The following is a 23,137-nucleotide window of genomic DNA, read 5'->3' on the forward strand; positions in this document are numbered from 1 at the left end:
AGTTTCCGGCATTCTTGAAGTATACACAATTACAGACCTGTTAGCTCCAGCCAAACCTGCTGGAAAGCTCGTCAAGCTCAAATGAAAATCACATTTATGAAGAAATGGTGGAAGAATAGCTCTTTTGCTCTACTGCAGCACATGTACTTCCATCTCTTAGAGGAATTATAACATACCTGGAAACAAAACATTGATCAAAATCCGACTAAACTATCCTTTCCAAACCAGAAAGAGGCTTAAACTTTTGCATGAATGTTTATGATCTTCTGAATTACCCCCAGGTCACAGATGCAGAAGAACAACTGTTTATGACTTAATGGCATAAGAATACAACTTTTTTCAAGAAATTCCTGATATTGGCTCTAAAATTGTGGTCTTGGCATAAACCAATTAACTGAGTCTCCATTTAAGTACTTCTGTAAAATATCTCCCCTCTAGGAATATCAGTTAAACTGGTCTAGCATTCTGAAGAACAAAAGTGCTAAAGTATTACTCACAGGTTTACCTCTTTAAATGAAAGACAAGGTAGATATGGGCCAGAAAACTGAAACATCCAAGTCAATATTGAAAGCTAGATGGCAAAGCCTTCTTTAAAGAAGCTTTTAATACCTATCTCAGGTGTTTCCTCTTATGATAAAACTGTCTTCAAATACAGAGACAATGGGTGTGAAAGAGTTATTAAAATAAGAAAGTTCAATGGAAATTTGAGTTCTGACATAAAGAAATACAAATGTTCCTGTGCTGTCTGATGTTTCCATTGTGCACAGTCTTTCAAAACAAGCTTTCACCTTTCTAATTCATAGAATAGTTGGAGTCCAGACCAGCCTACTTGAGTACATACTTTGAAATTACTCTTTCCTCAAATCTACATAGACTCTTAATTCATAGTAATTTAGAATTATTGTATTGGTTTTAACTTTATTCCCATAGGCAAGTCACTGACAAACTTCAGCATTTTGGCATTGAGAATAAGTGAGAGCTCCATAGCTGTGAGACTAAACAATAAATATATGTATAATTGTTTCCAAGGAGAGGACACAATGACATTTTCTCTAGCTTTATAGATGGTAAATTGAAGATGAAGTTACTGCTTGGAGGGGAAAAGTAAATAAGAACTAGTCTAGCTTCACAGTACCTCAGCTATAGCAGAGCCAGCAAGAGAATAGAAAAGGTTCAGATAAACACCACAAAACCTGTGGCTTTTTACCTTAGTTCTTGGATGGCAGCAGACCTGCCTGTGTATTTGCAATCTTATGAAACCTTCAGAAAGTGATTCTTTGAACTTTGAATTGAAACAACCCCACAAACCATTAGATACATCCAACAGCAGCCTTTTTACAGAGGTCTGAATGGAATATAACCAATTAGAGGGAAATTTTGAAACAGCTGTGGTTAGGACAAAGCAGAGAGGGATTTGAGGACCCTATGGGGAATCAGGTGCTAGGAAAAAAGGAGTTGATGGGAGAATAGGTGAAGGATGCAGAAAGTGCATGGACAGGGAGGGATGCAATGATTTGGAGGCACCATATGTGGGTACCATACACAGTCCCTTTGGACTGCATGGAGAAAGGGATTTGAACATCAAACCAGTTTCCAAAAATAAAACCTTGAATAATTTTTTTAGTGGTTTATACCTCTGGCTTGATGGAACAAATACTGTGGCCTCAGTTCTCCCACTGGGATCAATTTATATTTGGCATAGATGGGACATGAGTGGCTGGAGAGAAAGAGAGAAAAAAAAAGAGAGAGAGAGACAGAGAAAGAGAAAAGAGAGAGAGAGCGAGCGCTTCATCTGTTGCTCCTCTCTCTGGTCCTTGATGTCCACAGCAGCTGGGGCTAGGTGGCCCACACCGCAAGCTGAACAGGGGCTCTCTCATCTGTGCGAGCTTATAACAATTCCCTGGGCAAGGGGTGCATGACTCCGTGATGTCTCAGCAGTGCAAAACTGCCAGCTGTGGGTCATGATTCTAGTAAGTTATGCAGTTTTCATGTTCTAGGGTTTCTTTTAAAGATTTTCCCTTTTGCTCACTGCATCTGTTCTGTTTACACAGGGTGGATAGTTTATCTAAATATTTTAGTGGATTGAAAGAACAAGAAAAGCGATTTAAAGTTATAGAATCCCAGGTAAGTAATAGTTTTATAAGCATTTATATCAGCTTTGAACTTTCACCATGTTTCTTTCATTTACTCTGCAGCCTAGACTATTTTTAAACAGTGATGGTAGTATTTAAGGCTGGTTTGGCTGACACTATTGAGTGCTTTAAGGATAAAGGGAAGGAAAAATGGATCTGTATTATGGCTTCAGTTTCCTTATTGCTTTATCTCTGGTGATAATGATGAAAAGAAACTTTTCCGATCTCCTATAAGAAAGGAGAAAGGGTAAGAGAGCATTTCTTGCCCCCTTTGCTAGTCTGCTTGAACACTGTCTATTTCTTTCTGTGTGGTTCTTTCTGGAGGTGAATGCTTGATCTTTCCCCTCCATTCTTTTCCTTCACCTAACCTTTTATTTCTTAAAAATTACAGTTTCAAAACTACCCATATTCTGTCTAATCTGACATGACCTAGACTTTCTTGGATTTTCTAGTTTTCTTGGATACCAAATTTTCTGATTTTCTTGGATACCAGATACAAGATTTCAAAGGGAAGTGTCTACCATACAAATGTGCAACATAAATAATAGAAGGAAATCCCATCTTGAGCTTTTGATGACAAACCCATGGAATATAAACAAACATTTGTTAAACAGCATGAAAACGCTCAGCCTTACCATATGCTATGTACAGCTGTTATTGTTTTCTTTGTTCCTAGAACTCTCCGGTAGAATTCTAACCTTGCTGAAAATTGCTTATCTTAACGCTCCCATTGCAGTTTCCCCTTCCCTTCTTAATGCATTTTATGGCTTCCTGAGAAAAGCCATACTATTCAATGAACAATGYTGCCATCAAATACAAGTCCAACAGGAATACACAAGAAATGCCTTAAGTTTGTGCCAGCTAGAGATAATGTAATATACTCACAAAAAAAGAAGATATTTAATACAGATTGTCCCACTATTTCTTAAAAGAAAATATCATACGTGTTATTCCTGATGCTGTATCAAGCTACTGCCTAGATTATCTTTCTTGCAAGTTTAAGAATGGATAATTTAAAATACTACAAAAATGAACTGATGTAGAAACAACTACTTATTTTGTAGATTTGCTACTGTACAGCTGTTATCTCTTCAATGGCAGATGTTTTAACCAAAAATAACCTCTTGTGCAATCAACCACCTCCAAACTATAAATGTAAGTATTGAAAATAATCACAGAAAAGCTAAATAACTCAGCTAAATGATTTAGTTTTTAAAAAAAAGGCAAGAAAGAAAGATTGAAAACGAATCATGTAAGATGATATAGAGGGGTATACCTAGAAGTAATGGAAATATAAATAAGAAACAGTATTCATACTTCAGAACTGGAAAAAAGAAAAAAGCTTTTGCAAAATATATTTAAGAAAAGCTTTGGGGAAAGGACCGTTGCTTATTGTGGGTTAGAAAGATCTCACCTAACTTTAAGCATGTAAACAAGAATCTATATGCCATGGGGTTTCTTGAGAAGGTTGTTTCTTGATGAGTTCTTGAGTCAATGAGATAGGCACCAACTACTATCAAAACTTTTATTTAATAAGGATAATAATAATAAAAAATTGAGCAAGCCTCCTACTTTCACTTAATCAACACAGTTCATATGCCTTTGGAGCTGCAACTATTTATATCAGTTAAAAATCTTCCCCCAGGTCCCAAAGCTCCATTAGTTGAGGTTTAAACATTAGAGACAGAAAGACTACTACTCAGCCACTGCAGGGTATCTGACTCAATACTGGGAATATTTTTCTTAATGATCTGTTCCAATATCTATCTAATATCCATCACACAAAAAGTCCTCCAAAAACTGTAAACTGAACAAATAGGTACTATATGGGAAAAAGAAGTTGCTGAAAACTCAGCAAAGCTTTGACAGGGCAAGCTCAAAGCATTATTAGAGACTGAGGTCTGCAAAGGTAGTATCATGAAATATGTCCATTTTACCCTGTCCATTTGCAATGATTTCAGTGCTGAGGTTGGGGGTGGGGGGAGGGTGGAATGAGCCATGTCAGTTTACTATAGCAAATCACAGAGATATAATATAAACACAAATATTTTGACATTTTCCCAGCCACATAAGAGGAAATATGAACACAGGCATAAAACAGACATAAAATTTTTACTGTAAACCTTAGTCATAGCAAAGCCAAGCTAGAAAGACAGCTTATTTTATCCTAACTCAGCATGCATAGCACACTATTATATTCTGTAAATAACCAAAGGAGGTAGCAGTGTTTAGTTTATAGGGAAAAGTAAAGATCACTGATAAACACAATCAGGTAGTTGATCCTAATTGCATCTTTGTCCTACAACAGAATTTGCAGTATCTAGTCTGAGAAGATAGCATTAACCTCAAATTTGACTCCCAAACTTAATTATGTTAGAAGCTTAAGTAAACATACTTATGTACACATAGGTAAATTGCTCCATTATAAAAATTCCAGTAAGAAAAACCTTCCTGCAGCATATGCTCTCCAGATATTTTAATACTGTAACTGCATGATAATCAGAAACTTAAATAGCTGAAAAATAAAGAAACCTGTTTTATTGACTTCACTGAAAAAATGGAAATTAGAACAACTGTTGACTTCTTGTTGTGGATTATTTTCATCATTTTTAAGTTTCCTAAGTAATTACTATTTTGTGCCCTTTGTCCTAGCACTTTTAACAAACACATGGCTTTTACAATCCTGTTAGGTTTGATGAATGCCAATGTTGAAGTGCCTTTGCCAGAAAGAGGTGAAAGAGAACAGCGTGCAGATCAGTCTGAGACTGACATCATGTACATTGATAATTAAATGTTCTCATTTTTCCCAGATTAAGCTTTTTGTTCTACTGAATTTCTGTCGAACTAAAATCCTAGTCTCATGAAGGTCAAAGACCCAACTCTCAAAGTCCTCGATGGAGACATATCTTCAGCTTAATGTCAAGAACTGTTAATGTTTGACACTACTGAGGACTTCTCAGTCTTCATACTCTAATTTCTTTTTGCCTTTCTTCTCTCCTACTCCTACACTGGTTGGTCCTTTCTGCAAAACTCCCTTCCACAAATCCCACTAACAACTTTCCCCTCCAGAGTGAGGTTACCACCTTATATTCTAAACACTATGTGCCTTTATTTCTCCAAATACTGTACCCTCAATCAAACTCCATCACCAATTCACACATTTTTGTTTTCTATCCAAGGGAATTTCCCTGATGAAAAGCGATCATTTCCTCATTAAAAAATGTATGTCACCTCCTTTGGCCAAGAAAGCACACTCATGTTCTAGGTTCTTTAAAAAGGATTTCAGGAAATAGTTTCCACAGGAAAGGGCCTGGGATTCTGAACTATTACAATTCATACAGTTCCTAGAGTTCTCATAATCCTCAAATGACTGCACTACCGTCTTTTCTTCCCATTTTGGCTTCTGTACTGTATTCCTTTTATGGCTGTTCCTTAATGAGGCTTCTTCACACATCCCCAGAAACTGGACTCTCACCACATGGTCCTCAGGCCTTTGGTGGCTTGCTCTCAATTTCCAAATGCACAGCACGTGACCCTCCCACGGTCCGGCCTGTGTTGCTTGCCTTTTTGTTTTAATGCCAGATCATATCTGCTGTCAGCTTGCTGCTATTAAAGGAGACTTTGCTATATATGTATCACAATGCATGAAACAGCACAACTACATCTTATGCAGTTTTCTGATTTCATTCTACTTTTCTCTTTCAAAGACTCAGCAAAATCACTTAAACAGAGATTTTCAAACAAGAATGTGTAGCAAGAGTTTTCCTAAAAACTAGGAATTTGGATTGTTTATCATTTTCTGTATTACTGTAACTAGCATGTCCTTATTAGCATACAAAAGCTGGTTGGCTTTATTATAATTTTGAGAAGATACACAAATAAAATGAATATTACTACCATCCTTTATAGGGAAATTTCTTTGGACTAGCACAAATAGTGTTGGAAGGGGGAAAACACTGGATTATGGTCTTTCTTACACTAAGCTTCAACTGAAATTGTTTTGCTCATGCATATCATAACACCACTCCTATGCAACACAAGACTGCACTAAAACTTGCTCTCTCCATTACCAGATATGTCAATACAGAGATGGGGGGAAAAAAAAGTCAGATCTGATCAAAATGCCTTTCACACATGAGTGTCCCATTAATAGAAATTAATCTTTTTATGATGTCTTCATAAAAGAAGTATTTGTTCAGCTGTGCCACAGACCTCTGTGGTCCTATTAACAATGACAGAATTTTGGTACCATGCTATGCTGTTCTTCACCTTAGGAAGGAGAAGTTACAGAACGAGTAAATTTGCAGTGAGCTACATTTAGGAAGTAATACATATCTTACAACCAGCACACACACTCTTCACCATTGCTTCCCTTCCAAAACAGCTACTATTTTTACTCTGATCAGCTCGCTCATTATCCACTGGAAATCAAAATGATCTCTTTGGGAATTCTGGTATGTCCCATACATATAAGTTGGTACAACTGATGTATTTAGGAATGGCCCATTAATTAATGTGTGTGGAAACATAGTCTCATGATCACACATACTGTTTTTAAAATTAAAAAATAAATTTCAAAAGATGGAGCAACATCACTCAGGCTCATTTTACATTATTTTCTGCTGATAGACAATGCACCTGTTCAAACACAAAACCCCAGACGATTCCGGCCTGCAAGTCCGTTTCTGATCAGATGCTGACATCCCCACGGAGAAAATTACTTCCCCAAATACCCTCAGGAATTTGAGCAAGTGCAGCCTAAAAGAGAAATCAAATTCCAAAGAAGTAGTCTTTCATTATGGTATTACAGGTATTAATACTGGGGCTGGTTAATTCAGTATACTGGCAAAAAATATGTCAGTCCTAACTGAATCCTGAATTAATCTGAGTTTCAAATAATGTAACCTTTCAAAGAATTTAATCTTTCAACCTCATTTATAAAAGAAAAAAAATCTTAACCATTTATTAACATTATGTGGGGAAAAGCTACTACATTTGATGTTCATTATGCAGGTGATTCAGTGAAGCTATTTTCTTTGTACATTGTAAAATCATCTCAGTGTTAAAAATGTCAATTTCAAAATCTCAAATTTAAGAAGTTGAGGGAAAAGTTACCAGAGGATAAGTTAAGAGTAACATTCTAGAAGATTTTTGAGACAGTTTTCAAGTACAATGAACTGAATATTTGTTAAAACTTCCTATAGCTGCATGCATATCAATATGGTTCAAAGAGATGCAGAAATCAAGCTACAACTGAAAGTTTATTGACACCCAGGGAACAAAAAAAGTATTCACTTCTGGTACAAGTACCTCATTTCATTCAAATCCACACAAGGAATCAATGTGTAAGCAGTGTCACCTGGAACAGATATACAAATATACAGGCCAAAAATCATCACACCATACCATACCACTGAGAGGAAAAGTTGTTGCCCAACTGATTCCAAAGTTGCTGCAAATTCTAACCTACTCAATGTGGTGAGACTTGGCCGAAGCCATCCTGAGTCTGTCTTCACTAGGATGTTTCCAAAGTTGTTCCTGTCTCCAGGAGAGATTGTGGTTTTTTTATATCTTTGTCATATAACACTACTAGATAAGTTAAATAGTAAGACCACCTTAAAAAAAAATTCAATTTGCCAGTTCCCACCTGTACCCTGGAAACTCATGACTGGGCACCACTGTGCTTTCACTCCCAATGGCAATGGGGGAAGGACATTTAAAAAAAAAAAAAAAAAAAAAGAGGGTTTTCCTTCCTAGGACAGGGCCAGAAGAAATCAAATCCAGTGGAAGACTAGGATTTTGGGGTTTTTTTTTCATTCTTTAAAAATCTTGACTTAATGAGCTCATGACATTTGTTCCAGAAGTCTACAGGACTAGGGGACAGTTCGAATTTGTGGCCGAGTAGGATGACTTTCTTTCTTTCGTTATCCTCCTTGCAGCCTTTAAGCTAACATTTTTTTCTTTGGTGCCCAGGACTTCCATAGCTCCAGAACAGGCCCCAGAGAGCTGTTCAAGTAAACAAAGCACACTACTTTGCCCAGAGTTAAGAACAAAAAGTCTGGAATGAACTTTGGGGAGCTTAATTTCTAACAGTATAAAGTGGACTTGGAGGCTGTGATGCAAACTGTTAGATAAAAAGCTATCACCTGTTTTCCTGACAAAAAAAATGGGCTAAGAAAAAGCAAACATATCCAAAGGTGATCTCCTAGAACAATACAAGTCCTTGGATGTCTCTAGTTTTGCTCCACCCTTCAGGACTCTTCCTCTTCATGGTCTACTTTAGGTCGGAAATTTTTCCTGTTCCTCTTCTTACTGCAATGGAATCCAACCGTTTCCACCAATGGCTCTTCATCTGCATCACTAAACCTTGCACTAAGTTTACCTTCTCTATTTAGGTCCCCCATCATCAGGCACCCCTCCTCCTCTGTTGCCTTCCCACTTCCACCATCTAAATGCTCCAACTCTACCTTATCCTCCTCTCTCAAGTCATCAGTCTTAGGAGATTTTCCTCTCAGATCTGGTTTTGTGTGTTTCTTATCATCCTCTCCTGCTGACATTTTCTTTTCCAGTCCATCAACACTCCTTTTAGTTGGTTTGGTGAAGACAATCCTTCCAGCGCCACAGCTGGAGGGGTCCTGGTTGAAGTATGGGGTATAGCTATCTTGGGCAGCCAAGCTTTGTTCCTCTCCTCTTTTCTTCAAACCCTCTAGAAATTCCATGGCCACTGCCCTGTTAGTCTTGTCACTAGACTCTGAAACGCCATCTAGGCTATACTTGGTCCAGCGCTCTGGGTGTGCCACATAGTCAGGGACTGCAGCAGAAATTTTGGGAGCCTGCACTGGTTTGGTTTGCTTTCCAGGGCTTTCTGGAACCATGTTACTTGAAACAGTAGTTGGAGGCAAAGGACGTTTAAACCTGCCATCAACAACATTATCTTCAGGCATTGAGGGCACGGACAGTTTGACTGCCTCTTCCAGGCAATCAAAAATGCTCTGGCTACGGAGAGAGAAGGTAGAACTCATGCCTCTCAAGTGGAATGGCTGGATGGGAGATTTACAACTGCTGTTTGAAGAGTCAGAGGTCTCCCCTGATCTGCAACCCCCATCATCTACAGATGGCTCCTCAGGAGATATTGTATCAACTTCAGCTTCATCCGCTAATCCAAAGTCATCGGAATCGGAATCGCTGAGTGACACTGTGTCAGAGGGCAGAACTCCTTCGTAGTCACCAGCCACTATACCCAGAAAGGGTTCACCTGCATCTTGATCTCCCATCTTTCGGCTATCACTCCAGTGAAGTCTTTGATGTAGGTCCAGGAACAGCAGCAGATATGGTTTTCCAAATACCCAATGAGTTTAATGCCTAGAATGCAAAAGAGTTCAAAAATTCAACTGTGATACAAGTACCATACATATGACTGTTATTCTGTGCCATGTAAATAATGGTTACAGCAGGACCAATTATCAGCATCAAGTTTTTGAGCAAATCCACGTAACTGTCTTATACACTTCTTCCAGCAATGACTTGTCCAGACTACACCCTATGTTTACCATACTGTATAAATCAACAGAAATACACCCTAATCTCTCACTTTCTTTGGCCACTATTTTCCTTTGCTGCGTTAGTACTATGTCTTGTGTCAATAATCAGCGTATTCATTATACTGCTTGTTACAAAGCACACTATCACTGACTGAGGTCAGTGGCAGAGAAGTTTATAAGATATCAAGGCTATAGTTTCATTTTTTCTTTGCTGATATAAAGTACAGGCTTCGTTCCTTCCCTGGCTTGAAGCTCTGTCATGTCATTACTAGGTTTCTGGGATCGTGTGATGAGCTAGCTCAAGGAATCAGTCCAACCAGATTAGGAAAACTAACCACACATGCCTTGCTTGTGCTAACACAGTGGAAGCAAGGGGAGCCTGCAACCGAGGGTCACCAAGAGCCAGCCCTTCAGTCAGTAAAAACAAACTGTGAAACCGAAGCCTGAGTTCCAGTACAGGCTGGAATACCAGATTCGCTCTGTCATCCGATGGAAGGGAACTCTCCATAACCGAAGATGGTTGATGTTCACACTACCACTTGCTGAGCAGTAAGAAGTGGAGTTGGTGAACATGCACCTCAGTTCAGCTCACAAAAACATGAAATAAGGAGATAGTTATAGTATATTATTAGAATAAGCTCAACTACATAATTATAGGATCTTTTCAAACAGTGCAGTAACAGACATGGAAAGTCTGTTAGTCACTCACTTTCTCTTGAGACTGAGTCAGCTTCCCCTCCTGAGGGTCAGTTARAGCCACCAAAGATACAAACGCTTCCACCCTAAAAAACAAACATTTCCATTACAATATTGGAAATGTAGTTTTAGAATGAGCTTTAAAAATAATTCCTTCTCTCTGAATCATCCAAAACTGCAGAACTGATTTCTAAATCTGACATAAGCTCATGCTAATACAAAAGTCTGCAGATATTTCTGGATTTTTGGCAAAAAAAAAAACCCTAATAAGGCTGGCGCCACTACATTTACTCAGTCTCTACATTCACATTGCCATGCTTAGAGTCTGTAGAACAGCAGAGAGCCCTTTAAAAAATAACACTGTAATTGTCACATGCAGTAAACCATCAAGAAGTGAACTATATTAAATATGGCCAAGAAAAATATCAAACAAATGCTTATGCATTACGAGCACTAAATGCTGCAGGGAAAAAAAAAGAGACCAAGGACGGCCCAGGGCCGCGTCGCACGGACATGGGACGGCCCAGGGCCGTGTTTTCAAAGAAAGGCCATATTCACAGTTCGGGCCAGATTTGCATTAGGCATTAAAATACAGAGAAACTTCTGGAGAATTCAACAGACCGAGTGCTGTGTTGCTTGTGCAGCCTAGCAGTCTTTGACAAGGGGAGCTGATGACTGCTTTTGAAAACATGACCCCTATTTTAACCACTACACAGGAAACAATCAGCAGAAAAACCCTGCGCCCTTCCAGTTCAGTTTTATAGCAGGTGAAAGGAATGGCTACAACCCCGAAGAGACAGTAAAAGGCACAACTGGCTGCAAGGACTGCTTGCGGGGGCACTGCAAGCGTTTGTCGCAGGCAGGGAAGCTCGGCACCCCTTACCTGCGGGCAGGGACACAGAAAGGAGAAATCCCGCTCCTAAGGAAACGCTTTAACCTTAACAGCGCTAGTGCGGCGCAGGCGGACTCACGGGTCGGTCAGGGCGGCGCGAGCCCGGCGCAGCCCGTCGGCTCCCTGGGCGCGAAGGGCCCCCTCGGCCTCCTCCATGCTGCTCCCGCTCACGCAGGCCGGTCCCCCTGCAGCCGCGGGAGAACACAGACGCCATCACCCCACGCCGTGGCCGGCAGCCCCCCTCGCCGCGGGGGGGGGGCAGGCCCCCACCGGCCTCTCCCAACGGCCCCGGCCGCCCCCCCGGGCCCGCAGCGCCCTACCCCGGCCCCACACGGCCCGGAGCCTCCTCACAGGAACCGTCCGCCGTCCTCCCGCGTCCTGCCCGCGCGGAGCCCGCTGGGACACTGAGTCCCCACTGGCGGCGGCGGCGGCGCCGCGGCGAGGGGATCTGGGACTACAAGCCCCAGCAGGCAAAGCGACGCGGAAAGGGCGGGAAGAGGGAGGGACGCAGCTCCCCGCCGCGCCCCTTTGCATCCTGGGAGTTGTAGTTCGACCTCTTGTCCCCCATGGGGGACATTTTGAGAGCTGGGAACCGCCGCCGAACGCGGCACGGCGGGACTACGGCTCCCAGGATGCACCACGAGCGGCGCCGCTGCCTCCGCCATTTTGCAGCCTGCGAGGAAACGGGGGTGCCGCAGGGGGAGGCGGTGTGGGGGCTGCCGGGCCCCTGTCCTGCGGCCCGGACAGCGATGGTCCCGCCGTCGTGGTGTGCGGGACGAGGAGGTCCTGCCTGCCCCCGCCTGCCCGGCAGGCGCCGAGCCCGCTGCCTAAGGGCCCCGCGGCGAGCCGGCCTCTCGGGGCCCCCCCAAGGGGCGCCGCCGCCGCCTCCCGCGCGTCCCTGGCAGCCGCCTGGCAAAAACACGTCCAGCAGGGCCTTTTTTCTCATCAGAAAAGTAGGCGTTTGGCCACGGTGAAAATGGCAGAGGAAATGCTTGCCTTTTTTTTTTTTAAGTTTGTATTTATTTTYTAACCAGAAAACCCCAAGTCACTAGGGGCATAAAACCAGTGTTCAGCCAAAAAAAGGAAAAGTTTCCATTTTCTGTCCCAGAAGAACATAATACATGTGCTTGAAAAAGTGGAATTCTTTCTGAAAATGTTTTACTGGTTTTGGCCAAAGAGGCTTCATTTTTTMCCCTCGTTCAGTGAAAAGTTTAAATTTCCAGTGGAAATAAACTTCTCAGGTGGCTTTAATATTTAGCTCATTTACAATATGTTCAGGGGAAAAAAGGGAGGAAAGTTTGTTCTTTGAGTTGATCCACCAGCATGTCATACAGAAGTTTGCAGGTTTTTCTTTTTTTTTTCCTCCACCCCTTCCCCAGGGAAGTCGGTGTTTGCATGTGCCTTGCATGATTGCACTTCGTCATTAAACGGAATTAAGTTAATGCCTACAAAGGGTCTGAACTGCTAAAGGTCGGGCCTTTACTTAATCAGGTCACCCAGTGCTGAAGGATTAAGAGAAACATAGGACTTACTCCAGGCCTTGTAGATAAGCAAGGCTCCTTGTTTATACCATCATTTTGCAACAAGAGATGGAACTGTTGCGTAGTCCCACCAGATCGGATTTTGGAGGCACCTTTTTCTCCACGGCATCTGAACCCTGTTTCATCTCAGTTTCTTTGCCAAAAGGTAAGTTTATGTCTATGTCCTAAAAGACTTAACTGAAGCCCTTCAAGAGGGGCCTGTGAGTCATCTGTAATATAAACTGCAGCCATTTGCATTGTCAGTTTTTAAATATATATATATACTTTTGCCTTCTGGAGTGTTGTTAACTACAGTAATTTATGAGATGAGTAATTTATGAGATGTGAGCTGTGTTTGGAATACATTTGGCAGTAATAACAAGGTTAGCACAAAATGTCTTTCGTCTGGCTGGAGCTGTGCTGCAGTTTTAAATCAACAGTTCTGGAGGTGTTTCCCCATTTGGTGATCTTTTTTGAAAAATATATACATATATATATATAGTGTGGTCACAGACATTAAAATGGTTTTCTGGCTGGAGGGAGGAAGAGAGGAAAAGAGTCCTCTGGTAGATCAGCAGGAGCAGATATGGGGAGGGTAGTAAACAGGCAAAGGAAGCCATTTGAAAGGGGAAATAAGAATAAAACACAGGTGAAGTCTGCCCCTGCTGTGTAACRCTGTGTAGCGTCAGGGACGTACCAGGAGTGAATCTCTGAGAGTAAAAAGGAGGAGGAGAGGAAAGGATGAGGAGTAGGCAGTGGCGTGTCCCATTTTTGTAAGGGTGGAGGCAAACGGGGTCTGGTCCAAATGGATGAAACTCTTTAAAACCTGGTTTTAATGCTAGGTTAGCGGCTCAAAGGGGCGGAAAAGGGCTACACCATCTCCACTCTCTCCATCACCCATGAATCTGGGTGCCTTCAGGGACAAGCCCCATTCCTGGATTTCTGGAGGCCCCTGATATTGCTAGGCTTAGTCCCTGCTCAGTTTTTGCCTGGACGTTATGTCTGTTGGTGGCCAAGGTCACCTTCAGAACTGGCTGTACCCATTTTCTCCTTCCTGCCTTTTTGCAGAAGATTAGTACCACACACTGCAGAGAACTGGGGGTGAGCTGCTTTTTCTGGTGACCGAGGACAAGGCAGTTTGTAGTGATGGATACACTGGTGTGTTGGGGTTTTTTTGCTATTGCTTGGCGACAGCTGAAATAAAAATAATGAGTCAGACCCTGAAGATGAACAGATGGTAAAGTGTTTTCCCCTAGCCAATATGAACTAAGGTGGCTTGAAGAGGAGCGGGGGGTTGGACCGTGGCTCTAAGCTGCGGTGCAGGAAATCATCCAAACGAGCGCGGCGTGTCCTGCGCGCAGGCTGCAAAGGGCTGGCTCCGCCACAGCCTGGGCTTCCTGGGGGAGACGGCCCCGTGCGCCTGCAGGAAACCAGCGCGTCCCTGCACGTGGGGGTGGCGTGTGTGAATGCGTACCCATCGCAGCCCTGCTTTCGGGAGCTTCACGCTCCTTTCTTGCCAATACATCCGTCATTTGGCGCCCATCTGGTAACAGTTTCTGCTACTCAAGTGGCAGGCTTCTGCCCTGGTCTACGCACTGAAGGCTCCTGCTGCTTCTGCTCTTGGAGGCCAGGGTAGACATCGGCAGGGAGCTCCTGCCCCTCTCCTCATGGCTCCTGGAAAGCGGCAGGCAGTTTCCCGGGAATGGGGGAAGCACCTCGTCGTGGGACTGCAGCAGTTGCTATAGGTTTCTGCAGTGGGGGACGAGGAAGCGACAGTGGCACAGTATCTGTCAGACACTAAAGAGCCACTAAGATCCTGCAAGCCAGACAGAGCAAGCAGATGCATTTTTGAAGCCTCGTCATGCATCTGGAAGGGGGATGGAAGTGAGTCTGGTCTGGCTGTGCTCAACCGATGCTGTAGATCCTGAAGGGAAGCAGGGAGGGAAAGGAGTGTTTTCCTGTAGCCAGAATCAATAATAGCACAGTTGCAAAGACCATATTCTCCTGTGCTGGGAGGATGCAGTTACTAAGGCAGAATGGGGTAAAGGTAATGGCTGACGGAAATAATCAGAGTTGCCTTCTCCCATTTGCAGGAAGGAAAGTCTACAAGAGGCCATGAAATCCTGTTGGGTGAGTTTCCAGGAGCTCGAGGTTTGACACTCTTGTCTACACAGAGCTTTGCTCACTGGTTTTGCTTTGCACTTTCATTTGGACTTGGCTCACCTAAAAGCAGTTTTGATTTATTTCAGTGCTGTTTATCCATCTTGGTGCTTTTTTTTTTTCCTAAGGTAACTACGTGAAAGTAGTTACCGTGGAGTTAGTCTTAATGCGGGCAGACCAGGAAGCTCCGAACCCCACCTTCCATCAACCTGATCTTTCAAATAACAATGTTATTGCTGACCTGGAGAGGACCTGTGCTGAGAACCTGCATCCCTTGCTCTGTTAGAGACACTGTATGTGTAGGAGATGCCAAACATCACATTTGATTGGGGGAAGCTGAAGTCGTTCAAGACCAAATTAACGTGCTATGCAATTATTTGAAATTTAAAAAACAAACAAAAAATAGTTGGGGAGCTCTGTTCATTTTGATTTAGCCACAGAATATTTTTACTAAAACGCCTTCTAATTCTTGCCTCTTTTTTTTCTTTTCTATCATTGGCCCCAGTGCATTTAATATTAACAGCAGTTGAGAAGGGTTGAAAGAGATTGTTTGAACCAGTCAAGTGCCTTGAAGTTAGTATTTATTAAAAAACACAAAACCCTAAAACTCCCCAAACCTCCTGTTAGAACATGACCTGTAGACACCTCATTAACTAAGGTGGCTTTGTAGTCAACACCGAGCTTTGCCTTTAACACCACTAAACCTTGCTGGCAGGACTCTCCCCAGCTTACTCCCAGCCTGCAGGCACTACAGTATTATACATGAGCAGTCGTGCCTGGCTTAACACCACCTCACTGGTACTCAGCAAAGCCGTGTTCTAACATGAGTTAATGCCCTAGAAACGCAGGGCCAAGAAACACTTAAAAAAAAAAAAGTGTAATTAGCCTCTAATTAGAAATGTTACTTGCAACCACTGGCATTTGAGCTGGGTCATCTAAAACCAGTGGGGAAACACCAGTCAGTCTGCATTCTCATGCCCAGCTGCAAAAGTACCCTCTGTAACACTTCTGCAAGTGTGAAAACATTAACACAGCCTGCTAGGTGGTGTTTTCTTTTTGCCCAAGTTCCTTGGTCTCTGAAGTGAAAGCATCCAGCTGCCTGCTTCATACACACCAAGTGCCAGAGGCTGGCCAAAGCATTCGCATGGAAACAGTGCGTCTTTGCATATGGACCCTCCCGCTTAGGGTATGCCCTGTGCCAGGTAAGCTGATGCTCCCTGGGTTGAAAGTGGTAGAGTGGTCAGGCAAAAATATATTGGATTTGGATTAACATCACACCTTTTACTAAACTGTGCAGCTTTGTGCTTGGAGATTTTTGGTTTCTAGCCTGTGTCTTTACCACTTACTGCAGACCTAGTCATGTAGTTGATTGCGTTTGCATCTCCCTTTCAGCATTCACTGAGGGCAGATGTTTCCTTGCTCGGGACTGCGTTCCCACTCACCTCGTCTGCCGGTTCCCAGCCCTGCTGTGGCTCTGCCAGCAAACAAGCTTGTTGAAAGGACTGCTTTTTACTAAAGGCCTCCTTGATTGTCAGCAGCTCACCCAGCCCCAACAACAGCTTCACAGGCAAGCAGATTTCTTTTTTTGGACTCTCCAAGCTGCCTTTGTTCAATGCTGAAGCTAAGCCAAGGTTTTTTTTTCTTTCTGCTTTAGAAGCTACCTCCCTGCACCCTCACAGCTTTGGCATTTTGTCTCCACCCTGCTAAGACAGCTAGCATGGATGTGTTTTAACAGTGTTGCTAACACATGGGCATCCATCAGCTGGATGCCAGAGCTCATGCCCTGCTGAGACAGCCTCCAGTGAAGTCTCACCTAGCTTGAACCTTCACCAAGGTGCAATGCGAGCTGGTGACTGGCAGGGGATAGACTGCTGGCTGCATCTTCAGCGAGACCGACCCTGTGAGCCTCAGACCTTCAATCGCACCACAGAGCCAACGTCCTGATGCCTGCACCGTCACGTTTCCCTCAGCTTGAGCTTGCCCTGGAACTGAAACTCCTCCTCTCCTGCAAATGGAAGAGCCACACAGCCATGTCCAGCAAAGGAAACGACGATGCAGAGCAGGAATTTGGGCACAGCCACTGTGTAACAGGCTCTTGACCACCCACCCTTGGAAGTGGAGCTGGCAGCGAGGGAAGAGGGATTGTGCAGCCCAGCAGGGAGGGTGCTGCCCTCCCTTCTACTACAAAGCAACCTCCGCCTTGAACAGCTCTCCGATGGGAGGACTGGCTCCGTTTTCCCTCTGTGGGAATGTTGTGAGACCTGATTAGAGCTTAAACAACCTCTTAAGGAAGGGACACAGCAATTTATACCTTTCCTGTTGGTCCCACCTGTCTTAGCAGGAAATAATTAGGCACATTGCTGCTTTTAAAACAGTCTTGAATCAGCTTATGAAATAGAGCTGGCCAAAGCAAAAATAACCCCCAAACTTCTAATTAAAAAGAGAAACAGTTTAGACAGTTTTTTTTTTTTAAACCAGCTGGGGAAGGGAGAAAGAATTTCACTGAAAAAAGTCCAACTTGCTGTAGTTTAGAAAAATTCATACTTACGTTTTCTGTGAAAACTGCTCTTTGACAGAAAAAAGATGCACAAAAATATTCGTAGGAGTCAAAAGTTTACAGCAATGTCTCTAGCGACTGCTCCTTCCTTTCTAAGCTCTCTAGGCCTCCAAAGAAGAAAGTTAAAAAGAAAAAAAAAAAAAAAAGCAAGTCGTTGCTGTCAGTGTAATATGAGAACAAGCAGGCTGCAAGTTTTCCACCCACCCCTTCCCTTCACAGTGGCTTTATCCAGGCGGCCTCACATGCTCCTACACAGCAGGGCTGCTATTTTCCAAGAATAACCGGTGTCTTTGCTTAACAGCACCTTAAAGGGGCCTGGTTTGCTGATTCCTCTCTCAGCATCTCAGATGGAGCACTGCATAAGACTCGTCAGTTTTGAACACATCAGTGTTAATATTCAGACCTGAGGTGCCAACAGAGGGGATCACATTTAGCCAGGGGGGGTTTAAGAACCCAGCTGGGCTTTGAGGCTAACATCCCAAGGCACTGCTGTTCCCACATGCAGCTCGGATGCCAAACATGCACTGTGCTTTGCCGGTTTGTTTCCACTATCATTTGCCTCCCTGTTGAATGCCAGCCTGAGTCTGACAGTGACTCACATCAGGCTAATCCTAGTGCCAAAGAGGCAGGAATAATTGTATCTCCATCTGGAGCAATAACACAGCACCACAACCCAAATGTTTTAAGGCAGGAAGCAAAGAACATCTTATTCATGGGAAACCACCTCAAGGGTCATCTAAGGACTGCATTCCCTAAAGCCTAAGTTTTGTCCAAATACAAGAACCAGCAACACTGTTCTCTTGGAAGACGTGGCAGAAATCTGTTCGCATTGGAAAGAAACAAGCTCTGACAACACATCATTAAAAATCCACTAGCAAGGGTTTTTGTTTTGTTTCTTTTTATTGTTTTTAAATATCACTTTTTTTCTTTCCAGAAGTCATTATGTCCGACTCCATTAACATTCAGGTAAACAAGTGAAAGAACAACAGATGGGCATGATCTCTTAGCACAGGCGCAGCCATCGGGAGCAGGGCTTTTTGCCTTTCCTCTGAGGCAGCTGAACATGGCTCTCCCTTGCCCAGCGCTCCCTCCCTCTCCATCCCAGCAGCGGTGAAGGCTAGGGGCCGCCTCTGGACACCCATGCTACAAAAGCAGTGAAAAGTCCCAGACAGGGCAAAGAAAGGCAGGCAGTTGTGGGATCACAGCGCTAGGCCTCCTCCCTGGCTCTCCTCTCAGCAGGGCTCTCCCCGACGGTGTGGAGGGGCAGGCGGTGGCAGCAACAGTGGCAGCAGAGGGCATTTGGGGCTGTTCTCCATCACTTTAGGAGAAGCCCCTTGGGCACGCACAGTATTGCCACCACAGGCCCCCCCACCTAAATTTCAACATGGTCACCAAATTTTGCAATACATATTAGCTCCCCCACTGCTGTGCCCGCCCCGCCCCTCCAGGGGGGCACAACTGCAGCAGCCACCACTGCTGACGAGCACTGTCTGCCTCCCCTCGGCGCCGCTGCGGATGCCCCCCCAGCCTGCCCGCCTCCCCTGTCCCGGAGGCTGCTAAACCCGTGCCCTTGAAGCCTGGTTCACAAAGCGTCCTGGTGTTAAGGTTAACTGGTTGTAGATTGCAGTGGTTCATCACACTATGCACACTATGAGAAACGTTTATTAAATTGACTTTTCTTTTGTTTCTTAAAAAAAAAGGGGGGGGCAGAAGGAAGTTAAACACACTGCTTTGTGGCATGCTCCACAGTCAAAGAGAATCCCAAGCATTCAGCTAAGCTGTCAGCGGCTCTGTTTGACCTTGTGCTGTGGTCTTTGAACTCAGACCTGGCCAGTTCACTCTCCCCCAACTGGTCACTCTCATCCTCCCCACTCAGGCTTACAACCATTTTCTCAGGTGTCACTTGCTCCAGGAAGATGCTTCCCTGGAGAGTGAGGGTTTGTATTTACAGCTCACAATTTGACCCTTAGCCCACCTGTGGGACAGTGAGGGGCAGGACAGGGCCCCATGTTGTGCACGCAAAYGCACAGTTATGCAAGACAGCACCTGAAAGAGATTAGGAGCCCTACCCATCCAGTGTTTTTCCCCTTCACCTCGGCGAGCTTTGGGACTGACTGGCTGCAGAGCTCTGTCACTTTTGGATCTCGAGCTCTTGCTAAAGGGCAAGCCCCCCCTTGACTTTGCTTTAACTCAGATCCATTGTCACAGGAGGTCAGGCTAGAGAAGACCCATGTGAGTAGTTTTTCCATGCTGGTTTCTCAGCTACTTCATCACTCTTAAGCAAGCCAGCTCCCTCTTCTCCCCTTGCTGACCTGCTCCTGCTCCGGCTGACAACCACACAGTCGAACACAGGGACTCTCAGCTAACAACCCCAAAGACAGCATTACCCCTCCTGCTGCAAGACTCCTCCTCCAGCCCTCTCCCGTTGGAAGGCCCTCTCCGCACTCCCATGCCGCCAGGTGCCCACAGCACGTTCCCGCTGAAGGAGGTAACTGCTGGTGTGGCTCACCGCAAGTGCCACCAGTCACCCATGAAAGGGGCCAGAGAGCAAATCCCACCCAGGCGGGACACAGGCTGAGCAAACATCCTGCTCTTCTTCCTCCCTCGGCTGTCAGACCTCTCGAAGCACCTTCTCCCCATTGCTCCTGCACGGGACAACCCAGACTCCTGAAGCTACAATGCCCAAAGACATGCCTGACCCGCATCAAATTCTTTGCGGTGAGACCCCATCCATCTTCAAACAGAGCTTCAGCAACTTACACAGCATCAGCTGAACACTGAACAATATCAAAAATACAGTATAAGGAAAGAAAACAATTGAAATGCTTAATGGCATATTTATACACATTTATCAACAGTCAACAAAAAAGGCAGCAAGTTACACATCCATTCTGTATGCTAACAATCCTGATGCACGTATATGTAAACACACATGCTTGGGTGATGCATATACATATAGCCACATAGCAGAGTAGATGACCTGAAGGACCTACGCTGGGGAGCAGGGGAAGAGGTTACCTACTGCGAAATCTAGTCGCATTCTCAATGTGCACAAAGTGGACATTCAGGGCAGTGTTGCTTTAAGGCTGTTTCTAAGGCTGAATCATTTCTTGTCCAACCCCCTCAAACTGAAGGTCTGTTGAAGCACTTCCTCCTCTTACCTAGCACAACTTGATATATATACCTATATACTTTTTAAAGGCCCTATATACTAAAAGGCAAGAACAGGAAAGGGGTGAGTAGAAGGGGAGAAAAGCTTCTGAAAGGATCAGTTTGCCCCAGTGCAGGAATTTCCTCTCCTGTTTTGGCAAAGGCTATGGTACCCAAGTGCCATGGGCAAGGTACTAGCTTAAAATGAACACAGTTCTCTCTCCCCATCTGATTTGGTGTTCTTCGTCACAACTTTAAGGTGAGGAGGAGAGCGAAACGCTTTAAGAAACAGAAATATTCCTGAAGTGAGGAAGGTGATCACAAGTTTTAACTCCTCCTATCTGCTTCAATGTGGCAAAGAGCTGAAAGAGGCTACTATTTCCAGCTCAACTGCCCATAAGGTATGGAAAAGGCTTTGCTTAAAAATATATATCTATAGAACTATACATATAGATCATCTTTTTAGAGACACTCTAATTTTAATACATAGAACCTGGGCCACTCTACCCCTCTATGTACACGGTAGCAGCTGTGTACATAGTGCTACCTCGCCAGGGTGGCACATGCTAGAAGCCACATACATCTCATTGGCAATCAAAGCATAGCAGGTCACAAGAAAGTGTTTCAACTGGTGCCATCAAAAATCCTGAATTCCCTTGCTTTGATAAGCTGATTTCCTGCTGTTAATATCATTGGGAATGGAAGGTCTTAAAAATAAACATTTTTTCAAAGTTATGAAAGTTTCCTGACAATGTTAGTGTGTGTGACAAAATACTACAAGCAAGGACAATTTAATTGAACAAGAAACTGATGCAAAGATTAAGTTTTAAATGTGTATGTATATGCAGGGAACCCCCAAAAGTCATCCTGTATAATATAAATGTATTATTTTTAAGGTTAAGGACTTTTTTTTTTGAAGTTTTCTTTTTTCCAATATCATTTGTATGTAAGCATTAGCATAACAGTGAAAATTTAGTACAGCACTAGACTCTCCCAAAAACATAATATGTCTATAAAGAAACATTCAAGGACATTAAAAAAAGTGACTTAATTTTCGGTTTGTTAAATCTGAAATACTAAGACTAAATTCACCGCAGACACTGACCCTTTAATGTAATGAGTCAATGTAAATGAGTCAATTTATAAAGTTACAGCCCCTAGAAGAAAACATAAAGCCATAAACATCCCCACTCTTCAGAGGCTGAAAATTTTAAACATTCTGTTAATAGTTTATCTAGCAAGTTTACCTAGGTTTGCTAGGAACAATCCATCCCCATATCCCCCGGGTACATCTCACCTATGCGACTGGGGCTGTTTTCTCTCCTTTCTACCAGACTTCAAGCAGTTACAGCCAGACTTCCCTACCGACAGCTTGGAAACACCAGGGAGTTGGGGTGACGGAAGGAAAAGATGAGAACAAATGAACAAAAAAATGCTAAATCCCGCTTCAGCATCCAATTACGTATATATAAAAAACAAAAGTCAGTATTGAAAAAGAGTAAAAACCAAGGCAAAGATTTCTGATAACAGGCTGCAGCCTTCTGCTCTGTACATCTTCCACAAACATTATCTCTGAATTTCTCCGGTGGGGAAGGGGTAGGAAGGACTAAAACTCCTGCTACAGCAACTTTCCCTATCACACAAAACTGATGTGTAACTAACTCAGCCACAAGGATAGGGGAAAGTTTTATTTATTAAAAAAAGTACTTCAAAATAAAAATGATAAGTACTGTATGGTAATATTGGAAGTATTTATATACATAATTTTCTTTGTCTTTTGTTGAAATATCTCCTGGTCACTTGGTGGCACTTGGGGTCCCCTCTAGCGCCGTCCGCCCTGCTCCCCATCCCGTCCCCTCCCCAGCTCTCACATCTCAGTACACGGAGCTGTTCCTTATGCCGCAGCACAACACCATGCTCAGGATCATTTCGAAGATCTGCAAGGAGACACAAAGCCACCCGTGAGGCTTTGGTTCGTGACACAAGGGAATCCCACCTCCTCTCCCCAGCTACAGATTAGGAGGTCCCATGGTCCTGCGCTGTTCCCCCGGCCTCCTTTTCTTCCARACACCCTTATGCCAGCGATAAGGGCAGAGATGCTGGGTTTTCGCYGCTGTTTTTATTAGGAGCTGGCCAATTCAAGATAAGATCATGTTCTCCCCTCTCTCTGGCAGCAGTGACCATACATCATAAGCCTCCTGCCTGCCAGATATGCAGCAAACGCTCCAAGATCTCTCACRTTTCAGCTCAGCCTTTGGCACTACAGGAAGCATGGGGTTACCAGTGAATGCCACAGACCGCTAGGGAGCAGGGGAATATCTTGTGGGGAAGAAAGCAAACCCCTTCCCGCTGCAGAGACCAGACATCCCAGCCTGAGAAACAAGCTGTTTGGATGCGGGGAGGGGACCCGCAAGGGAAGTCGGAGAAGAGGTTCAGACCAGTGCCAGCAGGGTGAAGCAGGACCAGTCTTGTGTAAGCCCAGCCACTGC

The 23,137-nt window shown here is 43.9% G+C and overlaps 3 protein-coding genes and 1 long non-coding RNA gene across 9 annotated transcripts in view; 2 read left to right on the forward strand and 2 right to left on the reverse strand.

The window, feature by feature from the left end:
• TRPM5 (transient receptor potential cation channel subfamily M member 5) overlaps positions 1-7,848 on the forward strand; it is a 43,197-nt gene extending 35,349 nt beyond the window's left edge. The window contains exons 22-24 of the mRNA XM_026078936.1: positions 2,052-2,124; positions 3,197-3,287; positions 4,823-7,848. Of these exons, the coding sequence (XP_025934721.1) occupies positions 2,052-2,124; positions 3,197-3,287; positions 4,823-4,923 (265 nt within the window). The 3' untranslated portion in view covers positions 4,924-7,848. The remainder of the gene's footprint in view (positions 1-2,051; positions 2,125-3,196; positions 3,288-4,822) is intronic.
• TSSC4 (tumor suppressing subtransferable candidate 4) lies at positions 7,375-11,695 on the reverse strand. 6 transcript variants are annotated; one of them, XM_026078937.1, is made up of 4 exons: positions 11,582-11,695; positions 11,341-11,446; positions 10,383-10,455; positions 7,375-9,494 (listed from the first exon to the last, which is right to left on the reverse strand). In XM_026078937.1, exon 4 carries the CDS (start codon positions 9,404-9,406, stop codon positions 8,384-8,386), a length of 1,023 nt encoding a protein of 340 aa, XP_025934722.1. In that variant the 5' UTR covers positions 9,407-9,494; positions 10,383-10,455; positions 11,341-11,446; positions 11,582-11,695; the 3' UTR covers positions 7,375-8,383. The 6 variants fall into 6 exon arrangements, with proteins under 6 accessions (XP_025934722.1, XP_025934724.1, XP_025934723.1 ...); XM_026078939.1 differs by lacking the exon at positions 10,383-10,455; XM_026078938.1 differs by lacking the exon at positions 11,582-11,695 and having other exon boundaries at positions 11,253-11,341.
• A 130-nt stretch (positions 11,696-11,825) lies between these two features.
• Positions 11,826-18,379, forward strand: LOC112972454. The gene is made up of 3 exons (XR_003255694.1): positions 11,826-12,947; positions 14,875-14,911; positions 16,334-18,379. It is a non-coding gene; the product is annotated as an uncharacterized LOC112972454 (long non-coding RNA).
• A 1,949-nt stretch (positions 18,380-20,328) lies between these two features.
• CD81 (CD81 molecule) overlaps positions 20,329-23,137 on the reverse strand; it is a 52,658-nt gene continuing 49,849 nt past the window's right edge. Inside the window, exon 9 of the mRNA XM_026079021.1 lies at positions 20,329-22,585. Coding sequence (XP_025934806.1) covers positions 22,523-22,585 — 63 coding nt within the window. The 3' untranslated portion in view covers positions 20,329-22,522. The remainder of the gene's footprint in view (positions 22,586-23,137) is intronic.

This window comes from Apteryx rowi, unplaced genomic scaffold (assembly GCF_003343035.1).
Source record: "Apteryx rowi isolate R43461 unplaced genomic scaffold, aptRow1 scaffold_49, whole genome shotgun sequence".
Taxonomy (NCBI): Eukaryota; Metazoa; Chordata; class Aves; order Apterygiformes; family Apterygidae; genus Apteryx; species Apteryx rowi.